The sequence below is a fragment of the Mustela lutreola genome, chromosome 2 (genome assembly GCF_030435805.1).
Source record: "Mustela lutreola isolate mMusLut2 chromosome 2, mMusLut2.pri, whole genome shotgun sequence".
Lineage (NCBI taxonomy): Eukaryota > Metazoa > Chordata > Mammalia > Carnivora > Mustelidae > Mustela > Mustela lutreola.
In genome coordinates this window covers 157,504,818-157,520,449 of record NC_081291.1, presented here as the reverse complement: position 1 = coordinate 157,520,449, position 15,632 = coordinate 157,504,818, and the positions used below count along the sequence as shown (strand labels likewise).

Genomic DNA, 15,632 nt, shown 5'->3' with positions numbered 1-15,632 from the left:
AAGGAGATACTCCAGTTTCGCCAACCCTGGCACCCTTGACCTGGAATGCTGAACAACACATTTTCTACCTATCTTGCTTGTGGAAAGTAGCAGAAAGGATGCACAAGATCTATACATTCTCAAGATAATGATTAACAGAGGCATTCAGGATGTGTTTCTACAAACCAGCCATCTGGCTCTTAACATACAGAAGATTACTCAAAAATTAAAAATAGAACTACCATGTAATCTAATGATTTCACTTCTGGGTATATATTCAAAAGAAATGAACAGTATATTGAAGGACTGTCTGCACTCCTATGTTCATTCCAGCATTATTCACAATAACAAAGATAGGGAAATAACCTAAGTGTCTGTTAGTGAATGAATGGCTAAAGAAGATGTCGTGTGTGTATGTGTGTGTATATGTACACACAATGGAATATTATTCAGCTATGAGAAAGATGGAAATCCTGCCATTTGCAACAAGATGGATAGACCTTGAGGGCATTATGTGAAGTGAAATGGGCCAAAGATAAATACTGAATGGCTTCACTTATATGTTGAATCTTTTAAAAGTTAAAATAAAAATTATAGTCATACAAACAGTAGAAAAGTGGTAGCCAGGATCTGGGGAGTAGGGCAAATAGGAAAAGATTTGTAAAAGGGTACAAGCTTTTAGCTGTAAGATGAATAAGTTCTGAGAATCTAATGTAAAACAGGATGACTATCATTGACAATACTGTAATGTGTAATTGGAATTTGCTAAGAGAGAACTTTAATATTTTCACCAAAAAATAAATACGTGAAATAGGCATGTCAATTAACTAGATGGTGAGAATCCTTTCCCAATCTACATCAAATCATCATGATATACACCTTAAGTATATTACAATTTTATGTCAATTTTACCTCATTGAAGCTGAAATTTTAAGAATAGTTATTGCAAGTTAAAACATTCTATTCGTCACTGGCAAAGCCTTAGGCAATGTTTTCAGTAAGAGATTATTTTCTCTAAAGCTGTAAAGTTGGTCCCAAATAGTTTTAAATATCCACTTAAATGAACAAATTATAAGTTAAACTTGAACACATGGATAATTATGGAGAAATGAAGAGACAAAGGATCTTTGAAATTTTGGATTTCAGAAACTAAACATTAAACACAAGGTATATAAACCTTTGCTCATTTAAAGCAATTTTAGCTTTGACAACAAAATCATAGCTATGAAAATTTTGCTATAGAAGAATCAAATTAAAACTGGAGATAAAAATTAACTTGATCAAGGAGAAGTCTGTGATTCAGTCCGTTTGGGTCTCAGCTTAAAATTCTTCAAAAAAAAAAAAAAAAGTCCTAAAAATAAAGACCTTAAAATCCTCAAAATGTCAGGAAAAAGGTAGAGAATGAGAATAGTCAAAAAACACTAAAATAAAAAATTAATTTGTAATTACATAAACCTCAGTTTTGGTAATTATGATGGCAGAGATGTCCTGCTATATCAGGCCAGCAATAGGACAGCTTCTGGCATCTAACACCAACATCTTCAACGCTGAGCCACTAACAACAGTAACTCCAGTGTGGTTGGTCACTGTTTGGGGCTGCAAAGCATCTGAGTATACCTTACAGGTTCTCCTTGAAGTTTTGAGCTGCCTAATATCCTTCATAAATTCTTTTCCTGCTAAAACAAATTAATCAAGAAAACCAACATTAAGTCAATTAACAAGCCAACTTGTCCCCCAACCAAGACATTATGCCTGATGAAGGGGCAACTTTTCCTAACAGATATACCCAGAAGGGGTTTCATTTTTGCAATTTGTACCCAATTTTTCTTTCTTTCTTTTTTTCCCCATTAAGTAGGGCATAGAGCCTAATACAGAGCTTGTACTCACAACCCTGAGATCAAGACCTGAGCTGAAACTGAGTTGGAGGCTTAACTGATGGGGCCACCAAAGTTGCCATTTTTTTAAATTCATTCTAAGTCTTTGATAGTGGCAACTGTCACTCTCAGTGTATTTCTTATTTATAAGACTACATTTGATAGTGCAGAAGGGGTAGAGATCTTGACTTCAGCTTCCCCATGACTAACTCATTAAGGGATAGTTCTGCCTTTCCATCTGGGAAATCTAGGATTTCCAATATCTGTGTTAATATGGAAGATGACTGGCCCCAAAAGGCCTGGATCTCAATGTGCATTACATAAGCTACTCCTAAACCCTACTAAATATGTCCTCAAAGTTGCTACCCCTTACCAAATACTTTAGTTTGTGCTGTAGCCCAGTTTTTGAGCATATAGACACTAAGTGAAAAAATCTGGATCTGAATTCTGCCTCCAAAAATATTATTTATGTAATATAAGACAATTTTCCAAACTCTTTTTTCTGAGCTTCAGTTTCCTCAACTGCAAAATCAGGATAATAAAGCATCTTCTTTGCAGGGCTGTTGTTAAGATTAAATGGGTAATGTGTATAAAGTGCCTGGCATTTAAATATTTAATAAGTATGTTAATTCACTTTTTAAAAAAATATTAAAACAGACTAATGCATATGAATGGTGAAACAACTGAATCATCATCTTTATACTCACTGCAAGGAAAACCAGTAAATGAATAATTTTAAGTTTTCAAACTCTACAATATAAAAAGGCTATAATGGAGTAGGTACTTAGTACCATATGGACCTTGATCATTCAAAGGACAATAGAGTCCAATAGGATGATTGGACTTGAATGATCAAGGTCCATATAGAGTCCAATAGGTCCATATAGGTCCAATAGGACTCTATTGTCCTTTGAATGATCAAGGTCCATATTGGACTCTATTGTCCTTTGAATGATCAAGGTATATTTTAAAATGTACTCAATATTACAGAACTATGAGATGTTGTTTCCTATATTATATAGGAGCATTAACAAAACACCTATTTTTAGTGGTAGTTTTTCCAAGTTTTTAAGTTATATCAAAACAGAAATAAACTCATAAGCTCTAAATGAATAGTACTATTTGTCTTAGACAAAAGCAGTCTGAAACAAGAATAACAGTAATAATTTTTGTTCAGAATTTACCATATACCAAGAAGTGTTTTGGCATGTGACATGAATTATCACAAAAACTCCATGAGGTAGATAATATTCCCAGCTTATGAAAAGGAAACTAAAGTATGAAGACTTCAGTAATTTGTACAACTTGTAAATGGTAGAATTGAGATTTGAGTCCAGGCAGTCTGGCTCTAGAATCAATATTCTTAATTACCATTCACAACTGCACAGTAAGATGTTTCCATTCTCTGCAAGTAAGTGAAATCATATGATAACTGACTACTTGTGGAGCATAAGGAATAACACAGAGGACATTGGGAGATGGAGAGGAGAAGTGAGTTGGGGGAAATTGGAGAGGGAGACAAACCATGAGAGACTGAGGACTCAGAAACAAACGGAGGGTTTTGGAGGGAAGGGGAGGGTAGGGTCGGGTGATCCTGGTGGTGGGTATTGTGGAGGGCACATATTGCATGGAGCACTGGGTGTGGTGCATAAACAATGAATTTTGGAGCACTGAAAAAAATTAAATTAAATTTTAAAAAGATGTTTCCATTCTAGGTTTTTAACTCCAAACACTTGAGGTACTTCTAAAACTTATATAAATAGGTGTATATTTAAATTATGCAAAAGAAAGTTAAATACTATAATCTATTCTGTAATGCCATTAAATGGTATAATACTTAATGTGGATATAGAATAAATCTTAAGCTATGTTAATTAGCCACATATTTAAAATGAATTTATGTGTAATATAAATCTTGTGAAATTTTGGCTAACTACTAAAAATGTAGCTAAATATTAAACTAGCAAGGACTTGGCCATCTTTACATGGTTTGGTGAAAAAGGAATTCTCATTCTTCATTAATCTACATGTTTGGATTCCTTTATGTGAAGATTTAATTATGATATTTATGCTGCCTTCTTCCTTTTGGTACAGATCATGTAAATGGACACTGCACAAGTCCAACCTCTCAGAGTTGCAGTTCTGGAAAACGTCTGTCCAGTGCTGATGTTTCAAAAGTAAATCGCTGGGGTCCTGGAAGACCACCGTTTCGGAAAGCACAATCAGCTGCTTGCATGGAAATTTCTTTACCAATCACAACAGAAGGTAAATTAAACATACAAATTTTTGTGGATACAATTAAAATTTTATATACTATGATAATGGGTGCTAGAGGACAAGGGATAGAGGTCTTATTACAGTCAGTTCTAGACAATGAGTAACTGAAAGCCTGGTCAAGCTGTGGCCATGACTCCAAATTCATTCTTCACTATACTTCCTTCTTCATCTCTAAAAGCAGAATGGTTCTTCTCATTGGTAGACACCTCCTCTGTTCAAGGGGAGACCTATGCCTTAATCAGTTCTCTACACTCCCAGCAGCAATTGAGTTTCCTTCCATCTCAGTGATAAGCCATTTAGTGTCTTATCAGTAGATATTTAATGTTTTGCAACCCTCATTTCCTCAACTGTCAAGTGAATGAGACCAAGAAAAAGGCAAAATCTTAAGTTCTAAAGTTTGCAATCTTCATATGTTTTTAAAAGGATTTATTGCATATTTATGCAGTGAGTATTGGAGCAGGAATTAAAGTGTAAGAGCTAGAAGGTCAGAAATTTTCAGAGGGAGAATAGAAAAGGAATCATGAAACTTAGTTGCAACAGTATTGCTGACAAAGAACTTTGAGGAAAGGCAGGAAAAAATAATCTTAGATTTTCTATGGTAATTCTTTCTATTAGTAATTCCCCATTTACCACTCTTCAAAAAAAATTTTTAGTAATGATTTAAAAATTTACTATTTTTAAATACTAAATCTAGTTCATGGATGTGCAGATAATGAAGTTATCTCTTTCACAGGTGTATGAGTAACAAACTTGAATGTTGATGAACCATGAATGGAAAAACTCCTTTATAATAGGAGCAAAATGTAAAGTTATAGAAGTAGCACACTAAATCACTGGATTGTTGAGAATTTTGAGTTTTAGATACTTTTGCCTCTAACTTGTATTGGATTCTGGGACAATTGCTTAACTCTAGGTCTCTGTCACCAAATCTATAAAATTGTATAGATTATATCCAAGCTCCTTCTCATCTCTAAATTCTGTTACAAATAATTATTTTTACAAATTTGTTGAGGGATAGAAGGAGGCAATCAGGAATACTACATTTTGCTTTTTAGAAAAAAAAGTCAAAGGACCTTATATTGAGTCTCTTTTTATAAAAATGAGTCACACTGGCACCCATCAAGAAAAAAAAGAAGTAAATGCAGTAGAAAAAAAGAGTATGAGGAACTTGAACTCTGGAGCAATTATAAGTACAAAACGTTCCTAGTAGTATTTAACTGAGGGAGGTATATTTATGCTTATTGGAGTGTGCTCATGTATAAGTGTTGATGAGCAGGAAAACTTGAAACCATCCAGCTTCCTTTAGATGTCCTGAAGCCCTCTCAAAGATTACCATTAGCAATGAGATAGGCCTGCCTACAGCTTCTTTGGTGCCAGGTAAAGTTAGAACTGGATTTGGATTCAGGTAGGTAGCCTGAAAGTAGTTCAGGAATATAGCATTTGCTCTTTGGCCTTGGTAACTATTCCAATTTTTAGGACTATAGTTACTCCAAATATAGCAAAACCAAAAATTATGTCAGGGAAATGTATTCACCAAGAGCACTTGTGACCTTTCAGGTAAGTATCGCCATAATGTTGTCAGTAGGTGGGAATTGCCAAGAAATCATTAGGAGTATTTTCAATGATTGAGAGATAGAAAGAAAGCATAATTAAAATGGTACCAGAAATTCGTATAACCTTGACTACTCGGACTAAATATTTTTTTCCAGATTACAAATTTCAACTAATTTGTGAAGTAATATAGGGAGAAAAACATAGTGAACTGGAACTCTGGAGACCACTTCTAGTCCCAGCTCTGCCAAATTTATAATTTACATTTTTGGGCTTCAGTCTCTTTATTATCAAAATAAGCTGGTGAACTGGAGAAGAGGTCTTCCAGATCAGTTAACAAGGAATCAAGTTCTACTTCCCTTTCATAATTTTGGTTTTCATGAACTAAGTCTGACTTTACTTGTTATGGAAATACACTAAGAATTTTTGTTTTTCTGAATTTCTATAGAAAGCCGAGAAAATTCCTATAATCGTTCTAGAAGCTCTAGCATCTCCAGTATTGACAAAGATTCGAAAGAAGCAGTTACAGCACTATACTTCATGGAGTCCTTTGCTCGGAAAAATGACCCTACAGTCTCTCCTTGTTTGTTTGTTGGAACTAGTCTGGGAATGGTGTTAATCATCTCCCTGAACCTTCCTTCAGCAGATGAACAAAGATTTACAGAGCCAGTCATGGTATTCCCAAGTGGTAAGAGTTTTTATTTATTCCTTAAATGCTACTTTTTAACATTTAGATATAAAATAATGTAGAACATTAATTTGTATTGATCGATCTAATAAAGTTTATAAGTATTCTCTGTACTGGAAACTATTGAAAATTTCATAAATCATAGTATCCCAACATTTGTTATACAGCAAATTACCATTCCTTAGAATAAAATAATACAATTAATTCTATGGTAGGAAACTGTGGAACTGCCCACCTAAACAATGCCTTGGGAGAAAGGCTTCTGGAAAGCACTACAGAAAACCATAATGCAAAATTTAAAGTATTTAATGAATTGAAACATTTCTCTAAAGTTCCATGCCAGATCAGATCCTATGAGTATTTTTTATCATCCCTGAAGAACCCAGAATGATTAATCTAGGAGCAGTCTGACTTGACATGGCTTTCTAAAATCCTTGGTAACCTTCCCATCTTGTTTCAAAGGCATGGCACATAATTTATTTCCTTTTTATTCTAGTGCCTAAAGAATTTAATATAAGTTAGGAGTACTTTGCTAAAGCATGTGTTGTATTCTCTTGAATTATCTTTCTTTCCTTCCAAAGAAGAGAAGAGTGTGATTCCTCATGCAATTCCTTTGAATACTTTAAAATTTGTTCTCCATAACTCTTCCTTTGTATTTCCTATGTATGATGTTTTCAGATAGTTTTTAAGTAGAAAAACAAAGATTTTTATTGATATATAGGATAAGGAATTTTTTTTTGGATAAGGAATTTTATTTTAAAAGTATACACACACACACAAACACAGAATACTAAGTTAGAGGGGTGCCTTGATGGTTCAGTGGGTTAAAGCCTCTACCTTCAGCTCAGGTCATGATCTCTGGGTCCTGGGATTGAGCCCCGCATCGGGCTCTCTGCTCAGCGGGGAGCCTTCCCCCCCCACTCTGCCTGCCTCTCTGTCTGCTTGTGATAAAATCTTGTGATAAAAAGATAAAATCTTTTTTTAAAAAAGAATACTAGGTTAGAGTAATATTTTGTTAACTGGTGTGCTAAATTCATGTAGATTTTTACTTATAGGTGGAATAGTCAGCTCTCTACTAGTGTGGCAATTTAGATGTGTGTGTGTGTGTGTTTGTGTGTTGATCAATTGAATTGATCTTCTCATACTATGGATACTAGAGGGCCAAGATTAAGGTGTCAGCGGTTCTAGTTTCTTCTGAAGCCTCTGTCCTTGGCTTATAGATAGCCACCCTTACCATGACTTCCCATGGCTGTCCTTCTATGTCCATGTACCTCTGGCATCACCCTGTGTACCCTAATCTCTTCTTAGACACCAGTCAGTTTGAATTAAGATCCACTCTAACAACCTCCTTTTAACTTAATCATCTCATTAATTTAAGGCTCTACCTTAAACTAATCACCTTCTGAGGCACTAGGGTTTAGGACTTCAACATATGAATTTGTGGGACATAATTTAGCCCACAAAATGCACTTTATTTTAAAAGTTAATCTGTTAGGGTCACTTTAATTATAAACATACTTCATGATGAGAAAATATTTTACTACATTCCTAATTTTAAAGAAATATGCACAATTCTCTTACAGTGGTTGAGTTAGAGCCAGATCAGTAAAGTCATAGTGAATTATAAAACATTAATTCAATCCACTATTTAACCAATAAATTGTTATCCATATTGGATACCTAATAAGCGCCAAGCATTCCTTACAAGTTTAAAGATGAAAATCTAACTCTTGTGTACACAAGTTTACAAGCGTAAGTGGAAGACAAATTTCTAAGAGATATTCTAACAAATACGGTTTTCTATGTCACAAGCCTAGAAATATACACATCTGGAACTAATTTAACGAATCTCTCAATATTACAGGAAAGTTCTTTACCATTCTTAACAAACGACATAGACTAAAAATGATGGCAAAATACAAAATAACTAGAGATTTAATTTAATAATGTGGTATCTGGTTAGTAAATATTTGCAAAGCTTTTCCTTAACTATTTAAAGATAAATAATGGGAACCTGTCTTCTCCAATTTTCTGTCATTCTCCATTTCTTTCAAGACTTTAGTTAATATATCAGTTCACCAACTGTAACAAATATAACACAAATACAAAGGACAAAGGGAGCATATGAGAACTCTCTCTACTCAATTATCTGTAACCCTAAAATTGTTCTTTAAAAAAGTATTTTTTAAGCGATACATAAAAGAGTTAACTGTGAAGCTAGGTTCAGATGTGTTTCATAAACAACCATGGAAAAGAGAGAAAGCCTAACTGGAAGATCTAAGAGACTACTATGAACAATAATATGCATATAAAGTAAACAACCTAAAAGAAACAGATAAATTCCTAGAAACATAAAACCTACCAAGACTGAATCATGAAGAAATAAAATGTCTGAACAGATCTATAACTAACAAGGAGATTGAATCAGCAATCAAAAGCCTCTCAACAAAGAAAAGCCCACTTCTCCTTTTTAAGGAATCTTTTCACATTTATTTACTGTGGTTGTCTTGACAACAAATTCAAGGATATGAAAATTTGAAGTGAACTAAATCATTGGATTTTAGAATTGAAAACACCTAAAGATTATCCATTCCGTGTAGTTATCCCTTTAGCCTGTATCAGAATTACTTGGAGGGTGTGTTACAAAACAGATTATTGGTCCCCACCTCCAGAGTTTCCAATTCAGTAGGTCTGGGGTGGAGTCTGAGGATTTGCATTTTTAACAAGCTCCCAGGTGATTCTACAAATGCAACTTTACATGCTGGGATGGAAAAAGCTATGCTTCTTGCCTCCTATGTGGAAAAAAACCCTGTGCTTCCTCCTTCTGTGCTTGTCCTATGTACCTCTTTTACTTTCACATTCTTCCACACTTGGAACACTTCCGACACCAAATGCGTGGAGGTTTTTTCTTCATAGCAAGCAATTCTTTGCAACACCAGCAGGATATCCCACAATTTAACTCGACTCTGATACTATCTGCAAGTAACTATCACATCCCACAGGTTAAGGGCTCAGTTCCACAAAACTGCCCTCTCTCCTTCCTTTAGACACCAGTCACAAGTCTAGTTTGTCACCTGTGCTTATGACCCATTGGCTATAAATCTGGGGTTCCCACAACCCCCTCCTTGGGTTCAAATAATTTGCTAGGGTAGCACACGGAGCTCAGGAAAACTGTTTACGTACCTTTTACTTGTTTATTATTAAAAGATACTGATGAAGAACCTAGATGTCCATCAACAGATGAATGGATCAAGAAGATGTGGTATATATACATAATGGAATACTATGCAGCCATCAAAAGAAATGAAATCTTGCCATTTGCGACAACATGGATGGAACTAGAGCGTATCATGCTTAGCAAAATAAGTCAAGCAGAGAAAGACAACTATCATATGATCTCCCTGATATGAGGAAGTGGTGATGCAACATGGGGGCTTAAGTGGGTAGGAGAAGAATAAATGAAACAAGATGGGATTGGGAGGGAGACAAACCATGAGTGACTCTTAATCTCACAAAACAAATTGAGGGTTGCTGGGGGGAGGGGGTTTGGGAGAAGGGGGTGGGATTATGGACATTGGGGAGGGTATGTGCTTTGGTGAGTGCTGTGAAGTGTGTAAACCTGGTGATTCACAGACCTGTACCCCTGGGGATAAAAATATATGTTTATTAAAAATAAAAATTTAAAAAAAAAAACATACTGATGAGCATCCAGATGGAAGAGATGAATAGGGAAAAGAAGCCAGAGCTTCCATGTCTTCTCCAAGAGAAACCCTCTCCCTGTACCTCCACCTATTCACCAACCCAAAAGCTCTCAATACCTCTTGCTTTTGAGTTCTTACAGAGGGTTTTTAATTACATAGGCATGATTGACTAAATCATTGACCACTGGTGATTGAATTCAATCTCAAGGCTCCTCCTCCTCCTTCCCTGGAGTGGGGAAGGGGTGGGACTAAAAGTACCAGTCCTCTAATCACATTGTTGGTTCCTCTGGTAACCAGCCCCTTCCTTGGATGAGGTCTAAAAGTCACCTCAATAATAAAAGACACTTGTGTTGCCCTCACATTTAGAAATTCCAAGGGTTTTAGGAACTCTGTGTCAGAAACAGAATAAAGACCAAATATACGTTTATTATAAATCACAGTATTACACATGCATATTCAGCTTAATCACAATTCTGGTTAAATTTAATTCTACCGGGGCACCTGGGTCGCTCAGCAGGTTAAAGCCTCTGCCTTCGGCTCAGGTCACAATCCCGGGCTCCTGGGATTGAGCCCTGCATTGGGCTCTCTGCTTATCTTTTAAAAAAATTTTAATTCTACCTATTTCATTTTTATACTTGTGTAGCTGAACATACCTAGAGAAAAATATATAAACACAATAAATAGTCTCATTTTTAAATAAATCATTAATAATTTCAACTTGGCTTCTAAGCTCCCAGATAATTATATTTACTATATTTCCTTAGTCCTCTCTCCCATGCTCTTGAACAATTCTATTTCTCAACTCTCCTCAAACCACCAGTATCTCTTTTGCTGTTTTCAATGTCAGCTAATGAGCATGTGTCCTATTTCACTGAGGAAATACAACCTGTTTGCTTATATCTCCAGGGTCTCTACATTCTCTCCTGTGTTATGACTAAGCTGTGTAAGGGCCCAACTTGGCCAGCTTCTCTACTGGTACACTCAAAAAAGTCAATCCAGCAACTTTTCCTCTGTTTCCTTTACATAATTATATTATATTTGCATTATTACTCCTTATTGTGTAATTATAATGGTAATCAGTACTTATCTTTCTGCTAGATCATTATACAAACATTCTGCTTGTTCTCCCATTAAAAGAGAAAAACTTGGGAGTGCCTGGCTGGCTCAGTTGACTCTTGCTTTCAGGGTTGTGAGTTCGACAAGGCCCACACTGGGTGTAGAAGTTACTTAAAAGAAAGTAAAAAATCTTATATAAATAAATAAGAGAAACTCTCTTGAATCTATCCTCCAAAATACTCCTTTTCATTTTTTTCTTTAATGCAAAATTCCTTGAAATGCTTGTGTTGTATTCACTATTTCCAATTTTCTTCTCCGTTTCTCTCCTCTCCATTCTGAAGCTTTCTCCCATACCCATCAATATAACCTCTATCTAGGTCACCACTGACCTCATGGTTACATCCAATGGTGAGTTCTCAGTGTACATATTACTTGACATGTCAGCAACATATTGCACAGTTTACCATTGTCCCTACATTAAAAACACTTCACTTGGATTCCAGAACAATTTATTTACCTACTTTTCTTCCTAACTTTCTAGCCATTCCTTATCAGTCCACTTTACTGGTTCCTTCTCCTTTCACTAGACTTAAAACATCAGAATGCCCAAAGACTGACTTGAACCTTTTCTGTTTTCTATTTATATTCAAGGCCAAAATGAAATCTACCATCCTCATGAGGTCAGTGCCATTGATAATCTGATGGGTCATGTATTTGTATTTATTGTCTGCAACCATCTCTAAATTTATGACATAGATATCCAGCTACATAACATCCACTTGAATGTCTAATAAGCGTCTCAAACTTACCATGTCCAAAACTGAGTTCCTGGTATTCCTTTCCTTTCTCCCATATTCTTTCCCACATCTGTTAACAACAATCCAATCCTTCCAGTTTCTCAGGTCAGAAACATTAGAATCATCCTGGACCACTCTGTTTCTTTCACACTCTAAATCCAGTTTATTAGCAAATTCTGTTGGCTTGACCTTTACAGTATCATCATATTCTGATCATTGCTCACCATCTCTGCTGTTAACACCTGATTGGAGGAAACCTCTATCCATTTCTTGCCTATTAACTGTTCTCCCTTTGTTCAAACTTGATTCCCTCTAGAATATGCCTAGCAGGAATAGTGATCCTGTTAAATGAAAATTTGATTACAACACTCTATTCTCAAACTCTTCCTCATACCAAGTAAAAGTCTAATGTTTTTGGCATTATCCTTTTTTCCCATGGGACACGGGTACAACTGTTTTTTAGTCCTTGACCCTCACACTGAAACGCCTAAACCCTGCTCTCTTATCTTCTTCATAACCCTTGTAGAACATTAACAGGCTTCTTAGTTGTTGTTGTTGTTGTTTAATGAACATTTTGTAGTTTTTTTTAATTTAATTTCTTTTCAATGTAACAGAATTCATTGTTTATGCACCACACCCAGTGCTCCATGCAATACATGCCCTCCATAATACCCACCACCAGGCTCACCCAACCTCCCATCCCCCGCCCCTTCAAAACCCTCAGATTGTTTTTCAGAGTTCATAGTCTGTCATGGTTCATCTCCCCCTCCAATTTCCCCCAACTCCCTCTCCTCTCCATTTCCCCACGTCCTCCATGTTATTTGTTATGCTCCACAAATAAGTGAAACCATATGATAATTGACTCTCTCTGCTTGACTTACTTCACTCAGCATAATCTCTTCCAGTCCCATCCATGTTGATACAAAAGTTGGGTATTCATCCTTTCTGATGGAGGCATAATACTCCATAGTGTATATGGACCACATTTTCCTTATCCATTCAACCGTTGAAGGGCATCTTGGTTCTTGCCACAGTTTGGCAACCGTGGCCATTGCTGCTATGAACATTGGTGTACAGATAGCCCTTCTTTTCACTACATCTGTATCTTTGGGGTAAATACCCAGTAGTGCGATTGCAGGGTCATAGGGAAGCTCTATTTTTAATTTCTTAAGGAATCTCCACACTGTTTTCCAAAGTGGCTACACCAACTTGCATCCCCACCAACAGTGTAAAAGTTTTCCCCTTTCTCCACATCCTCTCCAACACATGTTGTTTCCTGTCTTGTTAATTTTGTCCATTCTAACTGGTGTAAGGTGGTACGTCACTGCAGTTTTAATTTGAATCTCCCTGATGGCTACTGATGTTGAACATTTTTTCTGTGTTTGTTAGTCATTTTTATGTCTTCTTTGGAGAAGAGTCTGTTCATGACTTCTGCCCATTACTTGTTTTTTGAGTGTTGAGTTTGAGAAGTTCTCTATAGATCTTGGATACCAGCCCCTTATCTGAAGTGTCATTTGCAAATATATTCTCCCATTCCCTGGGCTGCCTCTTAGTTTGACTGTTTGCTTTGCTGTGCAGAAGCTTTTGATCTTGATGAAGTCCCAAAAGTCCATTTTCACTTTTGTTTCCTTTGCCTTTGGAGACATGTCTATACTCCCTAGAGCAATCTATACTTTTAATGCCATTCTGATCAAAATGCCACCGGTATTTTTCAAAGAGCTGGAGCAAATAATCCTTAAATTTTCATGGAATCAGAAGAGACCCCAAATTGCTAAGGAAATGTTGAAAAAGAAAAACAAAACTGGCAGCATCACATTACCTGTGAAAGACCCGCGGATCCCCTTACCCAAGAATCCAACACTGCCACTGGATGCAATCAGCAAGAGGTTCTTTATTGTTACGCAGGCGCCTGCGGGTGGTCAGCGCGCGCCTGCGGGTGGTCAGCAGCTCCTGCTAGCTGAGCACCCCTGGCTGGGGTGGTGCCGGGTTTTTATAGACAGGTACAAACAAGTTTTGGGTGGGGCGCAACTGATTGGTTGACAGTTAGAACTTTTGAAAAAGGCATACGTGGAGTTTGCTGATTGGCTTTGGGGACCCGCGCACGCGAAGAGAGAGGCGGGAAGGGGGAACAAGAAGGGGGAAGGTAGGAATGCCATCATGGCGTCTTCTATTATTTCTATAAGCCAAGCAGTTACAGAAGGGCAAAAGAGCAATTAATAACCTAATTTACACCTAAAAGCCAGCGGTTCACAGAAAAGCAAACAAGCGGTTAGTTATCCTATCTGTCTACTAAGGGAGGGGTCTTTCATTCCCCCCTTTTTCTTTATCATGGATAGAATCTTCTATCCATTCGTCTTGTTCTTGCATGTCCTGCCCTTGCATTGAGCTAGTCCGGGGCTCTGTTTGTTTGAGGAGTTGGTATCGCTGTGTCAGTACCATAGTCTGAACAACAGACAGGCGATCTTTAATGAACTGTACTAACCTGTTTAAGACACAAGGACCAAAAGTTAGAATTAGTAACAGAATGATGAGAGGGCCCGTTATAGATGACAACAAAGTAGTAAGCCAAGGCAATCTGTTGAACCAGTTTTCGCGGTGGAGAAGGGTGAAGAGGGGGTGCAAGGCATCAGCCCCTTCTCCATCCTCAGCCAGCCTCCTGCTCCTTCATCATTTCCCCCTGAACAATTTTGACTCTTAAATCTTTAAGGTGGTTGAAGGTGGAAGGTCTCATCTTCTGTAACTTCTTCCTGCTGAATAGGGGCGTAGAGCTGTCCCTACCTACTGGGGTCAATATTGATCAGTGGAGGAATATATAGGGGAGTTACGAAAGGCGGAGGCAGCCGAATCCAGCGCTGACAGCAAAGAGGCGTCCTCTCACGCGACAAGGATCGTCTGTCATGGTGAAGTCATTGTAGCAATGGAGTCTCAGCACCAAGTAGAGAAACATTGAACAAAGCAACATATTAAGGTTAATGAGGTGATAAAAATGAGAAGCCCGAGAAGGAGATTTGGCCATAGTCCTCCTTCAAACCAGGAACTTAACCAATCACTAAAAGAGAGAGAGACTTATCCCTAAGACAAATCTGGACCTGATATGAAGTCATTACAGTCAGGGACTGTCTTATAGTGATCTTTGAGGCTCTTTTATGAGGGAGGCTGTTCTATGCTTAGCTACAGCATCTGTTTGCAATCGCACCTAAACAGAGGTGGCCTCTAGGATAAATATGACTAAGGGATGAAACCAATAAGACGACCTTTGAGTGGTCCAGCCTTAACAATATCCTGATTACAGAGGATCATTGGCAAGTGAGAGAAAACTTGTCAAGAGATAAGGGGAGTCCGACATGCATCACCCAATCCACTCATAAAGAAAGTGGGGTCATCCATTATCTCCACAAGTCCATAGTTAATCCTATGGAGTGTGGTATGGTGGCTTTTAGGCAATTTCATTATTCCAGTTGTTTAATCATGTGCCGTGGGGTCTGCTAATATCCCCACAAAACAGTAAGATCGACTAAAGAAGCTATTGTGCAACTTCTCTGAAGTTTACCTCAAATTGTTTAGCTTAGGTAAACAAACATTTAAAGACAATCAAATCTAGAATTTAACATCCATAAAGGTGTGTTACTGAAACAATTTTTCTCTCTAAAATAACCCTCATTTCCAGAGATAGCCAAATCAGGACTAATTCACTTGTGAAACAAGTCCA

The 15,632-nt window shown here is 37.1% G+C and overlaps 1 protein-coding gene across 5 annotated transcripts in view; it reads left to right on the top strand.

The window, feature by feature from the left end:
• STXBP5L (syntaxin binding protein 5L) overlaps positions 1–15,632 on the top strand; it is a 459,224-nt gene that overhangs the window by 422,706 nt on the left and 20,886 nt on the right. For all 5 annotated transcript variants that reach the window (XM_059163941.1, XM_059163939.1, XM_059163940.1 and 2 more), the window contains 2 exons: positions 3,948–4,118; positions 6,130–6,369. In XM_059163941.1, coding sequence (XP_059019924.1) covers positions 3,948–4,118; positions 6,130–6,369 — 411 coding nt within the window. The remainder of the gene's footprint in view (positions 1–3,947; positions 4,119–6,129; positions 6,370–15,632) is intronic.